Source organism: Patagioenas fasciata, chromosome 1 (assembly GCF_037038585.1).
Source record: "Patagioenas fasciata isolate bPatFas1 chromosome 1, bPatFas1.hap1, whole genome shotgun sequence".
In the NCBI taxonomy this organism is placed as follows: Eukaryota; Metazoa; Chordata; class Aves; order Columbiformes; family Columbidae; genus Patagioenas; species Patagioenas fasciata.
Window position 1 is genome coordinate 145,998 of NC_092520.1, and position 17,624 is coordinate 163,621.

The 17,624-nt window shown below is 54.1% G+C and overlaps 1 protein-coding gene and 2 non-coding genes across 5 annotated transcripts in view; all 3 read right to left on the bottom strand.

Moving 5' to 3' along the window:
- Positions 1–1,829: 1,829 nt before the first annotated feature.
- LOC136097390 (U2 spliceosomal RNA) lies at positions 1,830–2,020 on the bottom strand. Its single transcript, XR_010650780.1, has one exon. It is a non-coding gene; the product is annotated as a U2 spliceosomal RNA (small nuclear RNA).
- Positions 2,021–6,366: 4,346 nt separating this feature from the next.
- Positions 6,367–6,557, bottom strand: LOC136097389 (U2 spliceosomal RNA). Its single transcript, XR_010650779.1, has one exon. It is a non-coding gene; the product is annotated as a U2 spliceosomal RNA (small nuclear RNA).
- Positions 6,558–9,261: 2,704 nt separating this feature from the next.
- The window catches only part of LCMT2 (leucine carboxyl methyltransferase 2), a 31,459-nt gene continuing 23,096 nt past the window's right edge, over positions 9,262–17,624 (bottom strand). For all 3 annotated transcript variants that reach the window (XM_065835229.2, XM_071805934.1, XM_071805960.1), the window contains 3 exons: positions 16,087–16,274; positions 15,863–15,998; positions 9,262–9,617 (listed from right to left, as the gene is read on the bottom strand). In XM_065835229.2, coding sequence (XP_065691301.1) covers positions 9,348–9,617; positions 15,863–15,998; positions 16,087–16,274 — 594 coding nt within the window. In that variant the 3' untranslated portion in view covers positions 9,262–9,347. The remainder of the gene's footprint in view (positions 9,618–15,862; positions 15,999–16,086; positions 16,275–17,624) is intronic.

Consider the following 17,624-nt stretch of genomic DNA (forward strand, 5'->3'; position numbering starts at 1 on the left):
CCCCTGGAAGGAGCTCAGGCCCCCACCTGCTCTGGAGCCCGCACCTGCTGCTGGTTTGGCTGGGGGGGAGTGGGGGCGAGTCGAGCGCATCCGCCACAGGGGCCGCCGGAGACGCCGAGGGCCGGCTTGCCGCCTTCACCATGGGGCTCGGGCGCGGCCCAGGAACACGGGACGGGTTCGCAGGAGCAGCCGGAGCTGGGGGCGGCTGCGCGGGGCGAGCGGGGCCGCGGGAGGAGGTTCAGAGGGAGCTCTGGCGAGCTGGGGATGCACCCGGCATCTGCCCCCGGCCGGCTGTCGCCTCCTGCTCCTCCGCCGGCCCCGGGGACCTCCGCGGGGGCTGCCCTGAGCCGCCTGCCGCCCACCCCCTCCCCCCCGGAGCGGACCTGACTGAAGACTGCGGCTCCCCGGAGAGGCCGCGGCCGCCCGCCCTCCTCTGCTCCTCGGAGGGTCCGTTTGAAGCGGAAAAAGGCGCAGTTGGGGGACGGGTTTGCAATTACTCAGGTAAATTATCAGCGGGTGTGTGTAACAACGGGGCTCAAAAGGCTCTTTTTAAGATCGCCAGGCCGTTATGCCGAAAATATACCAATTTATGCATATTTTGGCCCAAAATACAGCTCCAGCACAAATGGGCAAGCCGCGAGGGTGAGGTCAGGGCTTTTAATTCGTGGTTTGGGGGAAGTTTGTCCCGTTTGGAGCGTTTTCAACAGCAAGCTGGGAAATGGGATAGTTTAGAGAACCCCAAATTGGGGAGGAAATGGTTAATAAAGGGGCTTCGTGCCGCTGCCTTGAGGCAGAAGTGATGAAAAAAAAAAAAACACAACCTTTTTTTTCTTTGAACTTTTCCCCTTTTAAATGAAAATGATAATATTTGTTGTTTTCAGCACCAGCAGTGGAGGTGGGGAGGAAACAACTCCAAAAATATCCCTAAAACCACCCGGATTTAACCCAAATCTTTCGGGGAGGCGCGGGTGTAAATCCCTTTTAGTGTCACCGGTCTGCCCAGTCCCCTCCCCCACCAGCCTTTCCCCCTCTTTTTATCCCAGTTTCTAGGGATAAATTTCACCACTTTATTTCTTCAATTTCATAACTTCCCTCCCTTGGAAAAGAAACTTCTTCTCCGCGGGGGATTGGAGTGGATGATCTTTGGAGGTCCATTCCAGCCCCTAACACTGTGATTCTGTGAAAACAGAGCGGAGCAGGACGCTTGTCCCTCACCTGAGCCCCTCACTGTTCAACCCCCCGACCCACCCCCTCCCCCCCCCCAAAAAAAAAAGAGGCGTCTAAGGGTTTTTGTAATTGGCTTTTTTAAAATAAAAGGGTTTTTTTAGCAGCAGCAATTCTGTCCTCCCGGGCGCCAGAGCCGGCACGGCATGGCCGGGCTGCAGAACCGGCTGCGGCCACCGGGCGGCAGCAGCGGCGACACCCGGCGGCACCGGCGCTGCGGTTCCCGCGTTGCGCGCTCGGCACGGCGGGGGCGGCGGCGTTTCCTTCCCGAGCGGCGGCAACGAGCGCGGTGGCAGCGCCTCACGGGCCCCGCAGCACCGCACGGCCGGTACGGGCGGACGGCAGCGTGGAGCACGGGGGCTGCATGGCGAACTATAGAGGTGCCGGGGGGGAAACGTGTGCGGGGGCCCCTGCACCGAGGGGTCCGCCCGGGGTCAGCCAGACCAGACGATCCACATGGGTCAACCCGCAGCTGAGAATCCGCACTCCGCTGCGACTGTCCGGAGAGCGGCAGACACGGAACAATCACCAGCGCGGCCCCAAGCCGCACAGCCTTGTACCCAACACCATTTCAATTCTGTTTTTAACCAGCTCAGGGTCCCCCGAGGGGGTGCACCGTTCCCGGAGGCACTGCAATACCGGGACGATGCGCGGAGCGGAGGGAGCAAGCTCCGGATCCAACTCCCAGGCCCAAAAATCCGTTTAATATAAAGTCCTCTCATCGAGGACGTATCAGATATTAAACTGATAAGAACAGATACTACACTTGATCTTAGCCAAAAGGCCGAGAAGCGATACTTTGTAACCGCCGCCGCACCGCCCCATCCACTGCCAGACCCTCCCACCTCACGGTCACTCTCGCCGCGCCCGCACCAACCCCCGAGCTCCTTTCTCGCTCTGTTCCCCTCACTCTCCCCGCGATTCCACCGGAATCCGAGGACACCGGCCCTCGCCGCACCCGGAGACCCCCGCGACGGAGGCTCCCAGCGGCCCCTTCGGCCACTCTGGCTCTCGATTGGTGCATCCCCGCCTCTAATTTGCATTCTCCCCTGCTCCTCGTCACCCCGCCCCTTGTTTTCCGATCCGTGATCTGATTGGCACGATCCGCATCCACATTTGCATTCTCCCCGCCCACTCGCCTCTCCGCCCACACCCCGAGTCGATTTGCATATTCGCCGCGGCTTTTGCTTCTGTTCTATTTCTACCCAGCCTCTTCTGTTTCTGTTTCTCCTCTTTCTCTTTCTATCTCTGTCTTTATTTCTATTTTATTTTATTTTATTTTCTGTTTCTTTTTCCCGGCGGCCCGTTCGACATCTGCTCCTCTGATTTGCATGTCCCCGCCCTTCGTGCCCCGCTGCGCCCGCTCGCAAAGCGCAATGCGCATGCGCAGCTCCGCAGGCGCTGTTCTGTGGTTCCGCGGCAGCGCGCGGCCGCCGGAAGTGCTGGGGGCTTTTTTCCCCAAAATTGTCCTGTTTAATTTTATTCCCCCGCCCTTTTCCCCCGCTCCCGCCGTTGCAGACCCAGATTCAGGCTGTTTGGGGTATTTTTGTGCCATGGCGACGCCTCCCCTTCCGTGCCTGTGGCGCCGCAGAGTAAAGTCCCGATTTGGGGAAACTGGCCCCAAATTGCAGTGGGAAAAGGGGGAAATGGAGAAGGGGGCAGAGACAGCTGTTGAAAGTGCTTCTATATCTTTATTTCTTCAGAAATACATCAAACAAGGTTGACTTTTTAAGTCCTTTCTATATACAGGGAGTTTTGAGGCCAATTGTCTGAGGTTCAACACGGTCAAGTGCCGGGTCCTGCACTGGGGTCACAACAACCCCATGAACGCTGCAGCTGGGGAGGAGCGGCTGGAAAAGGGCCTGGGGGTGCTGGTGACAGCGGCTGAACATGAGCCAGTGGGTGGCCAAGAGACCACAGCATCCTGGCTTGTATCAAGAATAGTGTGGCCAGCAGGACTAGAGAAGTGATTGTGTCTCTGCACTGGGCACTAGCGAAGTCAAACCTCAAATCCTGGGTCAGTTCTGGGGCCCTCAGGCCAAGAAAGGCCTTGAGGTGCTGGAGCGAGTGGAGAGAAGGGAACGGAGCTGGTGAGGGGCTGGAGCACAAGTGTGATGGGAGCGGCTGAGGGACCTGGGGGTTCAGCTGGAGAACAGGAGCTGAGGGGAGACCTTCTGATCTCTGAACTGCCTGAAAGGAGCTTGGAGCCAGGGGGGTCGGGCTCTGCTCCCCAGGAACAAGCGCCAGGAGCAGAGGAAACGGCCTCAAGTTGCGCCAGGGGAGGTTGAGGTTGGATGTGGGAACAATTTCTTCCCCAAAGGGCTGTGGGGCATTGGAACAGGCTGCCCAGGGCAGTGCTGGAGTCACCATCCCTGGAGGGGTTTAAAAGGTGTTCAGACGAGGTCCTTAGGGGCATGCTTTAGTGCTAGAGTTGCGTTAGGTTGTGGCTGGACTCAGTGATCCTCAGGGTCTGTTCCAATTGAAATGCTTCTGTGATTCAAGATCTTCTAAAGCTGCAGTTGTGCCACCAGCCTGCTTAGGGTCCCCCCCAGCTTCCAACTGTCCTTACACTGAACAGGCACATGCACGTTTCATCTTCCAGCAGCAAAAACGCATGCACTCCCAGACCCATGCACAACCTCAGGATGCCCAGGCACACTTTGTTATTCTGATGTAGAGCCACGGGCATCCCTGCATGTACGGCTGCATGCAGCAGAGCAGGCCTGGGTCTAACTCCAGCGAGAGGCCGCTCCCCGCTGTCAGAATGAACTCACCTCGTGCTGCCCAGAGCCCCAGTGGGACAGCCCTGCCTGGCCTGCGGCTCTGAGCTGTGCCGGAGCGCCGCCCGGCCCTCGGGGCTCCCACCAACAGACACCCCCGCCCATTGCAGCTCCTGCTCGCTGCAGCCGCAGGTGGTTTTGCTCTGGCTGACGCACACCCCAGGCAGCACACAGCCCCTGTCACTCCAGCTCCTGCTCGCTGCAGCCACAGGCGGTTTTGCTCTGGCTGACGCACACCCCAGGCAGCACACAGCCCCTGTCACTCCAGCTCCTGCTCGCTGCAGCCACAGGCGGTTTTGCTCTGGCTGACGCACACCCCAGGCAGCACACAGCCCCTCTCGCTGCAGTCACAGGTGGTTTTGCTCTGGCTGACGCACACCCCAGGCAGCACACAGCCCCTCTCGCTGCAGCCGCAGGTGGTTTTGCTCTGGCTGACGCACACCCCAGGCAGCACACAGCCCCTCTCGCTGCAGCCGCAGGTGGTTTTGCTCTGGCTGATGCACACCCCAGGCAGCACACAGCCCCTGTCGCTGCAGCCGCAGGTGGTTTTGCTCTGGCTGATGCACACCCCAGGCAGCACACAGCCCCTCTCGCTGCAGCCGCAGGTGGTTTTGCTCTGGCTGACACACACCCCAGGCAGCACACAGCCCCTGTCGCTCCAGCTCCTGCTCACTGCAGTGCTGGCTGACTGAAGCTGCAGCTCTGTACTGGAGCTCCAGTTGCTTCAGCTCCTTCTCCTGACAAGCTCCAGCTGCTCCTACAGTCTGGGCATTCGACAAGGTTGTAAACCAATTGCTGTGAAAAACTGAGTGTTAGGATTAAACACCATAGTTATACATTGTATAAATACTCCTGAGTTTGTATGATTAACTAACTATTCTAAACTGTACAAAGAAGAGCTGGACTCAAAAAGGACAATGTGGGGTCTGAAAAGAGCCTTTCACCCCAGAGGCCTTCTCAGACAATGAGTCTGGCCTGGTGCACCAACAAAAGGAACGGAAGTCTTTCAGAAACCTCTAGCCATAATGTAACAAGACTAAGCCTAATGTAGCAAGACGAGGCCTAATGTAACAGAAACCTAACAGAGAAACTCTACAGAGACTGGACTCGAAGCTAAGCCGGGTGTCCCGTGCTTGCAAGTTGGTAAAGTAGGTCGTTCCACTAAATGAAGAAAGAGCTTATAGGACTTTTACTGAGTAGCAGCACAAAATGACAAGAGGCTTGTTCAAGAAATCAGGTTAAGAAGCCGACACCGGGGGGAGGAGGGAGTACCAGGCTGCTAAGACAACAGAGACATTAGAGACTCCGGTGAAGACTCTGGAATACCTAAGATGGACTTCTGGCAAGGGGCGGGTTTGTGTAAATAATTTACGTTTTATGCATTATCTAAGTAGTATAAGCAAATGAATATTCAATACATATAGGTAACAAATACCAAGAAGTGCAAATCATGCGCACACTCGATTAGAAGAACGATCCTCTGAGTGTCCAGTACGCTGCAATAAAAGTGCCGCCTTTTAGCACTTTCAAAACTGCTTTAAGGAATCTTTTTGCCAGCTTTTCAGTATCAGCACATTGGCCTCCGACAGCACTCTGGCGTCCGACACCACCAGACCCCCCCTCTGGGAGGTCCACGCACCTGCCCGGTCCCTGCTCTCCCGCAGCGCCCGCTGCCCTCCCACCCCCTGCAAAACCAGCCAAACCACCTCCCTCAGTGCCCATTTCTGAGCCCAAACCCGCCTGCTGAGCCTGTTCTCCAGTCCCAAAAATGCAGGACTTGACCCGTATTTCTGAGCCTGAGGCCACACAACTCAATCTGTTTCTGAGCCCCAAAATCCACCCCCTAAGACTGTTTTCAAGCCCCAGGAACGGAAATCTTTGCCTCCATTTCTGGCCCCCAACAGCTGCTTTCTGGCCCCTTGCACCCCCATGCGCGATGCTCAGGGTGGGTGGAGCTCAGCGCCCCCCGCCCAGCCCCGCACCCCCGGGCCCCACACGCAGTTTGGGAAGCGCCCGGGAGCTGCGGAGCGTCCGGCCCCGTCCTGCGGGCAGCACGGGCGGGCAGCGCTCCACCATTGCCGGGCATGGGATTTGGCCGCCCCTGCTCCCCCCGCCGGACAGGGGCTCGGCCCCAAACCCACCCCGGCCCCGGCCCCGCCTTCCTGAGGCCGCCCCGCCCCAGAGCTCGCTCGCTCTGGGCTCGGCCCCGCCGGCAGCAGCACGGAAGTCGGGGACCCGCTGCGCACGGCTCAGCTGGAGCTGTAAAACCAGAGAAACGGCCCCCGCAGGGCGCGCTGCAGAGCTCCCCCACTTCCCAGCTGATGTCAGTTTGCTCTATTTTTAACCAGCTCAGGGTCCCCCGAGGGGGTGCACCGTTCCCGGAGGCACTGCAATACCGGGACGATGCGCGGAGCGGAGGGAGCAAGCTCCGGATCCAACTCCCAGGCCCAAAAATCCGTTTAATATAAAGTCCTCTCATCGAGGACGTATCAGATATTAAACTGATAAGAACAGATACTACACTTGATCTTAGCCAAAAGGCCGAGAAGCGATACTTTGTAACCGCCGCCGCACCGCCCCATCCACTGCCAGACCCTCCCACCTCACGGTCACTCTCGCCGCGCCCGCACCAACCCCCGAGCTCCTTTCTCGCTCTGTTCCCCTCACTTCCCCGCGGTTCCACCGGAATCCGCGGACACCGGCCCTCGCCGCACCCGGAGACCCCCGCGACGGAGGCTCCCAGCGGCCCCTTCGGCCACTCTGGCTCTCGATTGGTGCATCCCCGCCTCTAATTTGCATTCTCCCCTGCTCCTCGTCACCCCGCCCCTTGTTTTCCGATCCGTGATCTGATTGGCACGATCCGCATCCACATTTGCATTCTCCCCGCCCACTCGCCTCTCCGCCCACATCCCGAGCCGATTTGCATATTCGCCGCGGCTTTTGCTTCTGTTCTATTTCTACCCAGCCTCTTCTGTTTCTGTTTCTCCTCTTTCTCTTTCTATCTCTGTCTTTATTTCTATTTTATTTTATTTTATTTTATTTTCTGTTTCTTTTTCCCGGCGGCCCGTTCGACATCTGCTCCTCTGATTTGCATGTCCCCGCCCTTCGTGCCGCACAGCGCCCGCTCGCAGAGCGCAATGCGCATGCGCACAGCTTCTTTCCTTTATTAGTACAATATCATTTCCACTGCATCATTTAATAGTAAGCGCACAGAAATAGAAGAGTACTCTGTCAGGAAGACAGAATAAATAGCAGCAAGTAAGTTTTGCAGAAGCGTACCTTGCTCTGCAACAGGCCCTATTTTTAGTATTTGTGTTCATATATTTCATTTTTAAAATATATTACAGTCGGCACATTTTTCATGTTAGCTTTAAAGTCCACTCTACAAGTACCTTAGGAAAAATGCAGACAGAGCTCTGACGCAGCGCAGCACCCCTGTTCCACCGCTCCGCTCCTTGGGCAGGGACCTTCCACAGAATCCCAGGATGTCAGGGGTTGAAGGGCCCTGGAAAGCTCATCCAGTGCAATCCCCCCATGGAGCAGGAACACCCAGCTGAGGTTCCACAGGAAGGGGTCCAGGCGGGTTTGAATGTCTGCAGAGAAGGAGACTCCACAACCTCCCTGGGCAGCCTGGGCCAGGCTCTGCCACCCTCACCAGGAACAAGTTTCTTCTCCTCTTGCAGTGGAACCTCCTGTGTTCCAGTTTGCACCCATTGCCCCCTGTCCTGTCACTGGCTGTCACCCAGCAGAGCCTGGCTCCATCCTCCTGACACTGCCCCTTTCCATATTGATCCCCAGGAATGAGTCCCCCCTCAGTCTCCTCTTCTCCAGCTCCAGAGCCCCAGCTCCCTCAGCCTTTCCTCACACGGGAGATGCTCCACTCCCTCCAGCATCTTGGTGGCTGCGCTGGACTCTCTGCAGCAGTTCCCTGTCCTTCTGGAGCTGAGGGGCCACAACTGGACACAATATTCCAGGTGTGGTCTCGCCAGGGCAGAGCAGAGGGGCAGGAGAACCTCTCTGACCTACTGACCACCCCCTTCTAACCCACCCCAGGTACCATTGGCCTTCCTGGCCACAAGGGCCCAGTACTGGCTCATGCTCACCCTGCTGTCCCCAGGACCCTTTCCCCTACACTGCTCTCTAATAGCTCATTCCCCAACTTACACTGGAACCTGGGGTTGTTCCTGCCCAGATTCAAGACTCTACACTTGCCCTTGTTCTATTCCATTAAATTTTTCCCTGCTCAGTTCTCCAGCCTGTCCAGGTCTCTGGATGGCAGCACAGCTTCCAGTGTCACCACTCCTCCCAGCTTGGTGTCCCCAGCAAACTTGCTGACAGTCACTCTATTCCCTCCTCCAAGTCATTGATGAATATATTGAATAATACAGCCCCAGCACTGACCCCTGAGGCTCTGCACTGGATCCAGGCCTCAACTGGACTCTGCCCATTGACCACGACTCTCTGGTTCTTCCCTTCAGCCAGTTCGCAGTCACCTCACTGCCCGCTCATCCAGACCGCACTCCTCAGTTCAGCTGGGAGGATGCTGTGCAGACTGTGTCCAATGCCTCACTCAAGTCAAGGGAGATCACGTCCACTGCTCTGCCATCATCCATCCATCTTGTTATGTCCTCATAGAAGTCAATGAGGCTGGTCAAGCACGACTTCCCCTTGGTGAAGCCATGTTGACTGCCCCTAATGACCCTCTTAGCCCTGATGTGCCTTGAGATGGCACCAAGGAGAAGCCGTTCCATCAGTTTCCCAGGGATGGAGGTGAGGCTGACCGGTCTGGAGTTACCCAGGTCCTCCTCCTTGCCCTTTTTGCAGACTGCAGTGACATTTGCTTTCCTCCAGTCCTCAGGCACCTCTCCCGTTTCCCAAGACTTTGCAAAGATGATGGAGAGTGGTCCAGCAATGACCTCAGCCAGCTCCCTCAGCACCCGCGGGCGCATCCCATCCGGACCCATGGATTTATGGATGTCCAGATTGCCTGACTGCTCCCTAACCCAGTCCTCATCAACCCAGGCAAACTCCTCCATTGTCCTCCTTCCTCTGGGGCCTCAGCGGTGCGGGATCCTCAGGACAGCCCCGGCAGAGCAGACAGAGACAAAGAAGCATTCGGTAACTCTGCCTTCTCTGGATCTTCTGTCACCAGGGCACCCACCTCATTCATCAGTGGGCCTACATGCCTCTGGTGTCAGTTTTATCTGCCACGGATTGGAAAAAGCTCCTCCTCTTGTCCTTGACCCCTCTCACCAGGTTTAATTCTAAGGAGGCCTAAGGAGACTTTATTTACAGCAACAGAAAGCAGTACAAAAAAAGACAAGTGAGATATGCAACCCCTTGTCATAGTCCCCCCTTCACAGGTGCACTCGATACAAAACCCGTGTGGACACATTCTGCTCCCTCGGACCCGCGGCAGCGCGGTGCGGTCGGTGCTGGTCCCGCTGAGCCGCTGGCCAGGATGCCGCTGAGGCTCAGCACCACAGGCTCGGCGTTCAGGTGCGTCCCGAAGGAGAAGCAGTTCCCACCACCGCCGATCAGCAACAACTCCTTCTCGTTCGGCAGAAAGACACTGCTATGGTTATGCAGCATTAATGGCCACTCCAGATGCTCCTAAGAAAGGAAAGGAGATTTCGAACATACAGGACTTCAACACATGTACCACATACAGTGCTGTAGAGACATCTCATACGGTACCTTCACCAGAAAGCATGGCCACAGTGGGTCTCATCTGGGACCATTTAGTCCACTATACCACCCACAAACGTGGGCAAAACTAAACAGGCAGAGAGCACAGGAACAGGAAGCGATACGCTCCTCTGGTGTATTCCATGCACCCAACAGCCCGCAGTTCACTGACTTTCGGCGAGAGAGAATGTCTTTGTACTCCCTGAACTTCAGTGTTTCCCCTTCCAAGAACACAGACGGTCACTTTTTGAACCCCTGTAAATCTGTGGCATTCGTGTCCTGTGTCAGAGTTCCAGAGCTTAACTATGTTTCGTCTGAGGGACTCTTTTCAATCATATCACCTGCCAGCTTCTCTTCATGCCTCCCAGATCTTACAGTAGCAGAAACAATGAGCAGTCACACGCTCCTCGCCACAAAAGCGAGAGCCCAAGACATGTAGTTATCCGAAAGCTCAGGAAAGCGAGCACTGTTCAGGTGACAGACTGGAGCAGAAACAAAATTGCCGTGTTGGCAACTGAGTTGTTGTTGTGGCCACTGGAGCCCGAAGAGGCGGCGTGCAGAGGCTCCCGTGCGACACGGTGCCGCGGGTCAACCCCAGCCCGCAGCTACGGCCACGAACACTCACCCCCCGCGCCGCGGGGACGACGGAGAGCTGAACGGGAAGGGAGGAACCCACGGGCTGAGCCGAAAACAGTTTGATAAGACAACAACAAAATATATATGTATATATATATATATATATATATATACACACCACTGCTAATAAAAATGAAATGTACTGTAAGAAATTTACTGTAATAAATATACTATGATATAATAAATATACTACACTATAACATAAATCAAATACACTCAGTGCAACCCCTCACAGAACTGCAGTCACACCGAACAGCCGGTCCTGGAGACAGAGCAGCCAGGTCCCGAACAGCCGACCCCGGCAAAAGGCAAACGGCGGAAACACCCAACGGCCAAACAGCTGAATGGTGAGCGGCTGAACGCCAAAGTCCCCATGGAATCCAGCTCCCGAACAGAACTAACGAGCCAATGCAAATTATACCCCAAGCATAGCACTAATGGTAGGGAATGTTCCACCGATCGATCTGGATGGCGATCCAAGCGCTGTCCCATCTGTGCTGCTCTCCCACCAACTCGCACCTGAAGCTGAAAGCCAAGGAAATCCTCGGTTTTCTTAGTAACAGCTGAAATACCACTGAGTCCCCACATTCTTTTCGTACCAGATCATAAACATCAGAACGCTGCTGCATGAAGAGAAATTAACTCGATTTCAGCCAAACTGGTACAAATGCTCAAGACAGAAGGCAATGCTGATGGGGGTACCCTCACTTGTATTATTTGAGAAAAGTTAAGCGAGAGTGATTAAGAGCAATATATCTGCCCAGGGTAAACGCTCCATGGCTTTTTCAAGCATGGAGAAGCTGCCAGCAATGGCTGTGGAGCTACTGCCTTCTAACGCAAGTACCACGGCAGTAATACTGAGCGTGTCCAGCACCGCGCAGAACGTCGCTGGCAGTTCCAGCCCCTCAAGCCTTGGGACCAGCCCGCACGCACTGTACAGCACTATCAACACCTCACCGCAGTACTGGCAGGTTCAAAAGCCTGAACAGTTTCACCTAAGTCAAAGCAAACAGCTCATAAGCAAAGGCAGCCACCCATCCATCTGCATCCACTTATTCAACGTAAATAAAACGGTTCCAGTTTATTATCACTGTACCCATCCTGGCTGCTGTCCAAGAGGAGCAGCCCATTTCATCTGAAGGACACGAGGCCACTCACAGCTCGTGCTATAGAGAGCAACAAAAAAATAAACCACGTGTAAGCACATGTCATGCTTTATGTCCCCAGGAAAACGCTGCAGGGTCAGCCACGTGCACACATGCTGCCTGTTGTAAAAACAGACCCGTCACAAATTCCAGTTTCACCAAGGACAGGATCCATATGCACAGATACCTAAAGAAACTAACATAAAAGATAAGTAAAAACTTCTCAAGCAACAGAACTTTCTCATAGAGTCATGGAACTGACATGATTAGAAGGGACCTTCCCAGCCCCCCAGTGCCCCCCTGCCATGACAGGGACATCTTCAGCAGCTCAGGGTGCTCAGAGCCCCGTCCAGCCTGGCCTGGGATGTCTCCAGGGATGGTTCATCCACCACCTCTCTGGGAACCTGGGCCAGAGTTTCACCATCCACATCATAAAAAATTTCTTCCTTATATCTAGTTTGAATCTACCCTCTTTAAGCTTAAAACCATTACCCCTCGTCCTATCACTACAGGCTCGACCAGAAAGTCTGTCCCCATCTTTCTTACAACCTCCCTTTAAGTATCGACGAGCTGCACAGAATCCCAGGATGTCAGGGGTTGAAGGGCCCTGGAAAGCTCATCCAGTGCAATCCCCCCATGGAGCAGGAACACCCAGCTGAGGTTCCACAGGAAGGGGTCCAGGCGGGTTTGAATGTCTGCAGAGAAGGAGACTACAGAACCTCCCTGGGCAGCCTGGGCCAGGCTCTGACACCCTCACCCCCAACAAGTTGCTTCTCATACTCACGTGGAACCTCCTGTGTTCCAGTTTGCACCCATTGCCCCTTGTCCTGTCACTGGTTGTCACCCAGAAGAGCCTGGCTCCATCCTCCTGACACTGCCCCTTTCCATATTGATCCCCAGGAATGAGTCCCCCCTCAGTCTCCTCTTCTCCAGCTCCAGAGCCCCAGCTCCCTCAGCCTTTCCTCACACGGGAGATGCTCCACTCCCTCCAGCATCTTTGCTGCCCTGCACTAAGGTCTCCCCAGAGCCTCCTCCAGGCTGGACGCCAACTCTCGGCCCATACTCATAGGAGAGGGTTCCCACCCCTCTGATCATTTTTGTGGCCACCCCTATACCCGCTCCAACAGGGCCATGTCCTTCTTGTAGCCCAGGCAGTGTTATCACAGATGAGACTCACTCAAAGATTTAGACTACATTTTGCCCAGAGTATGGCAAAATCCAGCTATGTGATACAACCTGTACGATTGTTATTCACTGAACCACAGAACAGAATCGCACAACGGCTGAGGCTGGGAGGGACCTGAGTGCGATCTAGTCCAACCACCCTGTGTAGAGCAGGGTCAGCTACAGCAAGCTGCTCAGTCCCTTGCCCAGTCAGGTTCTGAGGATCTCCAATGGTGGACACACCACAGCCTCTCTGAACAACCTGTTTGGTGTCTGTTCACCCCAGCACTACAAAGTTTTCTATGTTAAAATGGAGTTTCCAGTATTCCCACGCTGTTTTCTCCTTCAGGCAGCAGCTATAGTACACAGCAATTTCCACTATTAAGTTTTTAACGAAACTGTACCACAAACCTCCATAAAGACTAACTGAGGCTGGGGCGTGATCCGTTCTTGTCTTCCACAGAATCTGAAACGATGGTGCTTGTGCCCTTCCCAGTCCTGCTCCCCGGTGTGAACGGAGCCGCTCTGCGCCTCTGCACACTCAGACTCCCTCTCCTAACACCACTGTGCTCTCTGGGCTGGTAAAAGCACTCCAAATCAGATTCTGCCTCAAACACGAGTGCTTATTCCACTCACAAATTGGCTACTTTGCATTCTTTGCTCCACTTCAGGGAACAGCACTAAAGGTACCATGTTCCCTCTGCTCCACTTCAGGGAACAGCACTAAAGGTACCATGTTCCCTCCGCTCCATTTCAGAGAACAGCACTAAAGTTACCATGTTCCCTCTGCTTCATTTCAGGGAACAGCACTAAAGGTACCATGTTCCTTCTGCTCCGTTTCAGGGAACAGCACTAAAGGTACCATGTTCCCTCTGCTCCATTTCAGAGAACAGCACTAAAGGTACCATGTTCCCTCTGCTCCATTTCAGGGAACAGCACTAAAGGTACCATGTTCCCCCTGCTCCATTTCAGAGAACAGCACTAAAGGTACCATGTTCCCCCTGCTCCATTTCAGGGAACAGCACCAAAGGTACCATGTTCCCCCTGCTCCATTTCAGGGAACAGCACTAAAGGTACCATGTTCCCTCTGCTCCATTTCAGGGAACAGCACTAAAGGTACCATGTTCCCTCTGCTCCGTTTCAGAGAACAGCACCAAAGGTACCATGTTCCCCCTGCTCCACTTCAGGGAACAGCACTAAAGGTACCATGTTCCCTCTGCTCCATTTCAGGGAACAGCACTAAAGGTACCATGTTCCCTCTGCTCCATTTCAGGGAACAGCACTAAAGGTACCATGTTCCCTCTGCTCCATTTCAGGGAACAGCACTAAAGGTACCATGTTCCCTCTGCTCCATTTCAGGGAACAGCACTAAAGGTACCATGTTCCCTCTGCTCCATTTCAGGGAACAGCACTAAAGGTACCATGTTCCCCCTGCTCCGTTTCAGAGAACAGCACTAAAGGTACCATGTTCCCTCTGCTCCATTTCAGGGAACAGCACTAAAGGTACCATGTTCCCTCTGCTCCACTTCAGGGAACAGCACTAAAGGTACCATGTTCCCCCTGCTCCACTTCAGGGAACAGCACTAAAGGTACCATGTTCCCTCTGCTCCATTTCAGGGAACAGCACTAAAGGTACCATGTTCCCTCTGCTCCGTTTCAGAGAACAGCACTAAAGGTACCATGTTCCCTCTGCTCCGTTTCAGGGAACAGCACTAAAGGTACCATGTTCCCCCTGCTCCGTTTCAGGGAACAGCACTAAAGGTACCATGTTCCCTCTGCTCCATTTCAGGGAACAGCACTAAAGGTACCATGTTCCCCCTGCTTCATTTCAGGGAACAGCACTAAAGGTACCATGTTCCCTCTGCTCCATTTCAGGGAACAGCACTAAAGGTACCATGTTCCCTCTGCTCCATTTCAGGGAACAGCACTAAAGGTACCATGTTCCCTCTGCTCCATTTCAGGGAACAGCACTAAAGGTACCATGTTCCCCCTGCTCCACTTCAGGGAACAGCACTAAAGGTACCATGTTCCCTCTGCTCCACTTCAGGGAACAGCACTAAAGGTACCATGTTCCCCCTGCTCCACTTCAGGGAACAGCACTAAAGGTACCATGTTCCCTCTGCTCCATTTCAGGGAACAGCACTAAAGGTACCATGTTCCCCCTGCTCCATTTCAGGGAACAGCACTAAAGGTACCATGTTCCCCCTGCTCCATTTCAGAGAACAGCACTAAAGGTACCATGTTCCCTCTGCTTCATTTCAGAGAACAGCACTAAAGGTACCATGTTCCCTCTGCTCCATTTCAGAGAACAGCACTAAAGGTACCATGTTCCCTCTGCTCCATTTCAGAGAACAGCACTAAAGGTACCATGTTCCCTCTGCTCCATTTCAGAGAACAGCACTAAAGGTACCATGTTCCCCCTGCTCCACTTCAGGGAACAGCACTAAAGGTACCATGTTCCCTCTGCTCCATTTCAGGGAACAGCACTAAAGGTACCATGTTCCCCCTGCTCCACTTCAGGGAACAGCACTAAAGGTACCATGTTCCCCCTGCTCCACTTCAGGGAACAGCACTAAAGGTACCATGTTCCCCCTGCTCCACTTCAGGGAACAGCACTAAAGGTACCATGTTCCCTCTGCTCCACTTCAGGGAACAGCACTAAAGGTACCATGTTCCCTCTGCTCCGTTTCAGGGAACAGCACTAAAGGTACCATGTTCCCCCTGCTCCGTTTCAGAGAACAGCACTAAAGGTACCATGTTCCCTCTGCTCCATTTCAGGGAACAGCACTAAAGGTACCATGTTCCCCCTGCTCCGTTTCAGAGAACAGCACTAAAGGTACCATGTTCCCCCTGCTCCACTTCAGAGAACAGCACTAAAGGTACCATGTTCCCCCTGCTCCGTTTCAGGGAACAGCACTAAAGGTACCATGTTCCCCCTGCTCCGTTTCAGAGAACAGCACTAAAGGTACCATGTTCCCCCTGCTCCGTTTCAGAGAACAGCACTAAAGGTACCATGTTCCCCCTGCTCCGTTTCAGGGAACAGCACTAAAGGTACCATGTTCCCCCTGCTCCATTTCAGAGAACAGCACTAAAGGTACCATGTTCCCCCTGCTCCGTTTCAGAGAACAGCACTAAAGGTACCATGTTCCCCCTGCTCCGTTTCAGGGGGACACCATTTCCTCCACAGGACACCGTTTACCTTGAATGCAAAATGCCGGTACTCACCACATCAATTGCGTAGTCCAAGCAGAGACCAGTCAGTAAGTCGATAACAGTGACGCCTGGCACAGAAGACGAACGAAACCACACTCCACCAACAAGCAGAAGTTTTCCATCATGCACATGTGCAGTGTGTGAATACCTGTGAGGTCAAAATGAGACGGAATTCATCAGTAACCGAGGCAGGTAGAGACAGGCCCAAGATTCGCAGCGGAACGGCTTCTGCTCACCTCGGGATGAGAGGAGGCCGTGTCTCCACCGTCTGCCACCGAAAGCCACGTTCCAGCGCTCTCAGGAACAGAACCGAGCCCAGGGGCCGCTCGGCCGCCCCCAGCCCCCCGGCGATCAGCACCCCCCCGTTCCAGCCGCAGGCGCTGTGCGAGTGGCGGCCTTCGGGAGCCGGGCCCTCCACGGGAACCTGCGAAACACAAGAGCCAGGCTGGGGTTCGCCAGCTGAGCGCGTTCTGCACGTCCTGCGGGACGTGACGTCCCTCCTGCCGCAGGACAGGAGCAGCTGCCGGAGGGGAACGGAGCGCGCCTGAAAGGGAACAATCGAAACACTACACATTTTCCTCTGGGGATGGTGAAGTAGAAGTGTTTCCATTTACACTACCTCCAGCATGTCTCTGCCCTTAGTATACTTAGCATCATTCAGCCTTCCTAACGGGTTCTATTTCTGCACATTTATTAGAGGTAATTTTATTTTGCATTCTTGCGTGCTGCTTTTCTGTCCAAGACCATGAGTTTACAAACACATGGACTATGCAGCGACCAGCAAAGCAGGGATCAGTGGCTCAACGACAGAGCAAAAGAAATCACAGAATCACAGCATGGACTGGGTTGGGAAAGCCCTCAGAGATCATCCAGCCCAGCCCTTGGTCCAACTCCAGTCCATTGACCAGATCACGGCACTCAGTGCCATGGCCAATCTCAGTTTCAAAACCTCCATGGCCGGTGAGCCCAGCACCTCCCTGGGCAGCCATTCCAATGCTGACCACTCTCTCTGCACAGAATTGCTTTCTCATCTCCAGCCTCAATTTCCCCTGGCAGAGTTGAAGCCCCTGCCCCCTTGTCCTATTGCTGACTGCCTGGGAGAAGAGCCCAATCCCCCCTGGCTAGAACTGCCCTTCAGGTCGTTCTAGAGAGTGCTGAGCTCACCTCTAAGCCTCCTCTGCTCCAGACTGAACAAGCCCAGCTCCCTCAGCCTCTCCCCATAGCTCTTGTGCCCAAGACCTTGTGTTCTTGTCCTGCTGAACCGCAGGACTAACGTGCAGAAAGAAAACCGTAAGTGCAAGCACGAAAGGAAAAGGTGTAAGAGGAGGGTTTAAAGGAATATCACAGCAAACTCCACAGCTATGGAGAGGATTTCAAGCACTATTCGGTCCATCCCTGTCTCCTAACACAACTTCAACTCTATCTATTCACATCTGGGGAGATGGTTATTTAGTGGTTTCTGAAAGTCTGCAGTGACAATTTCTTTAGGCAACCTATGACAGCACTTTACTATCTTCCAATTAATGGCTTTTCTTGGCACCCAACTGAAGTTGCCCTTTCAACAGATTCCTTGTACTACCCAAATAGATGTGGAGAACAGGTTTCTTTGTCCTCTGTGCAGCTGTATTTTACATATTTGAAGATTTATTTCTATTTTGAAGCTTCTCCAGACTCAATAGCTACAAGTCCTTCAAAATCTTTCCCTGTAAGGCACGTGATCTGGTCACTCTTGTTGCATCTCTATAGAGCTGTATTGAATCACAGTATGAATTCT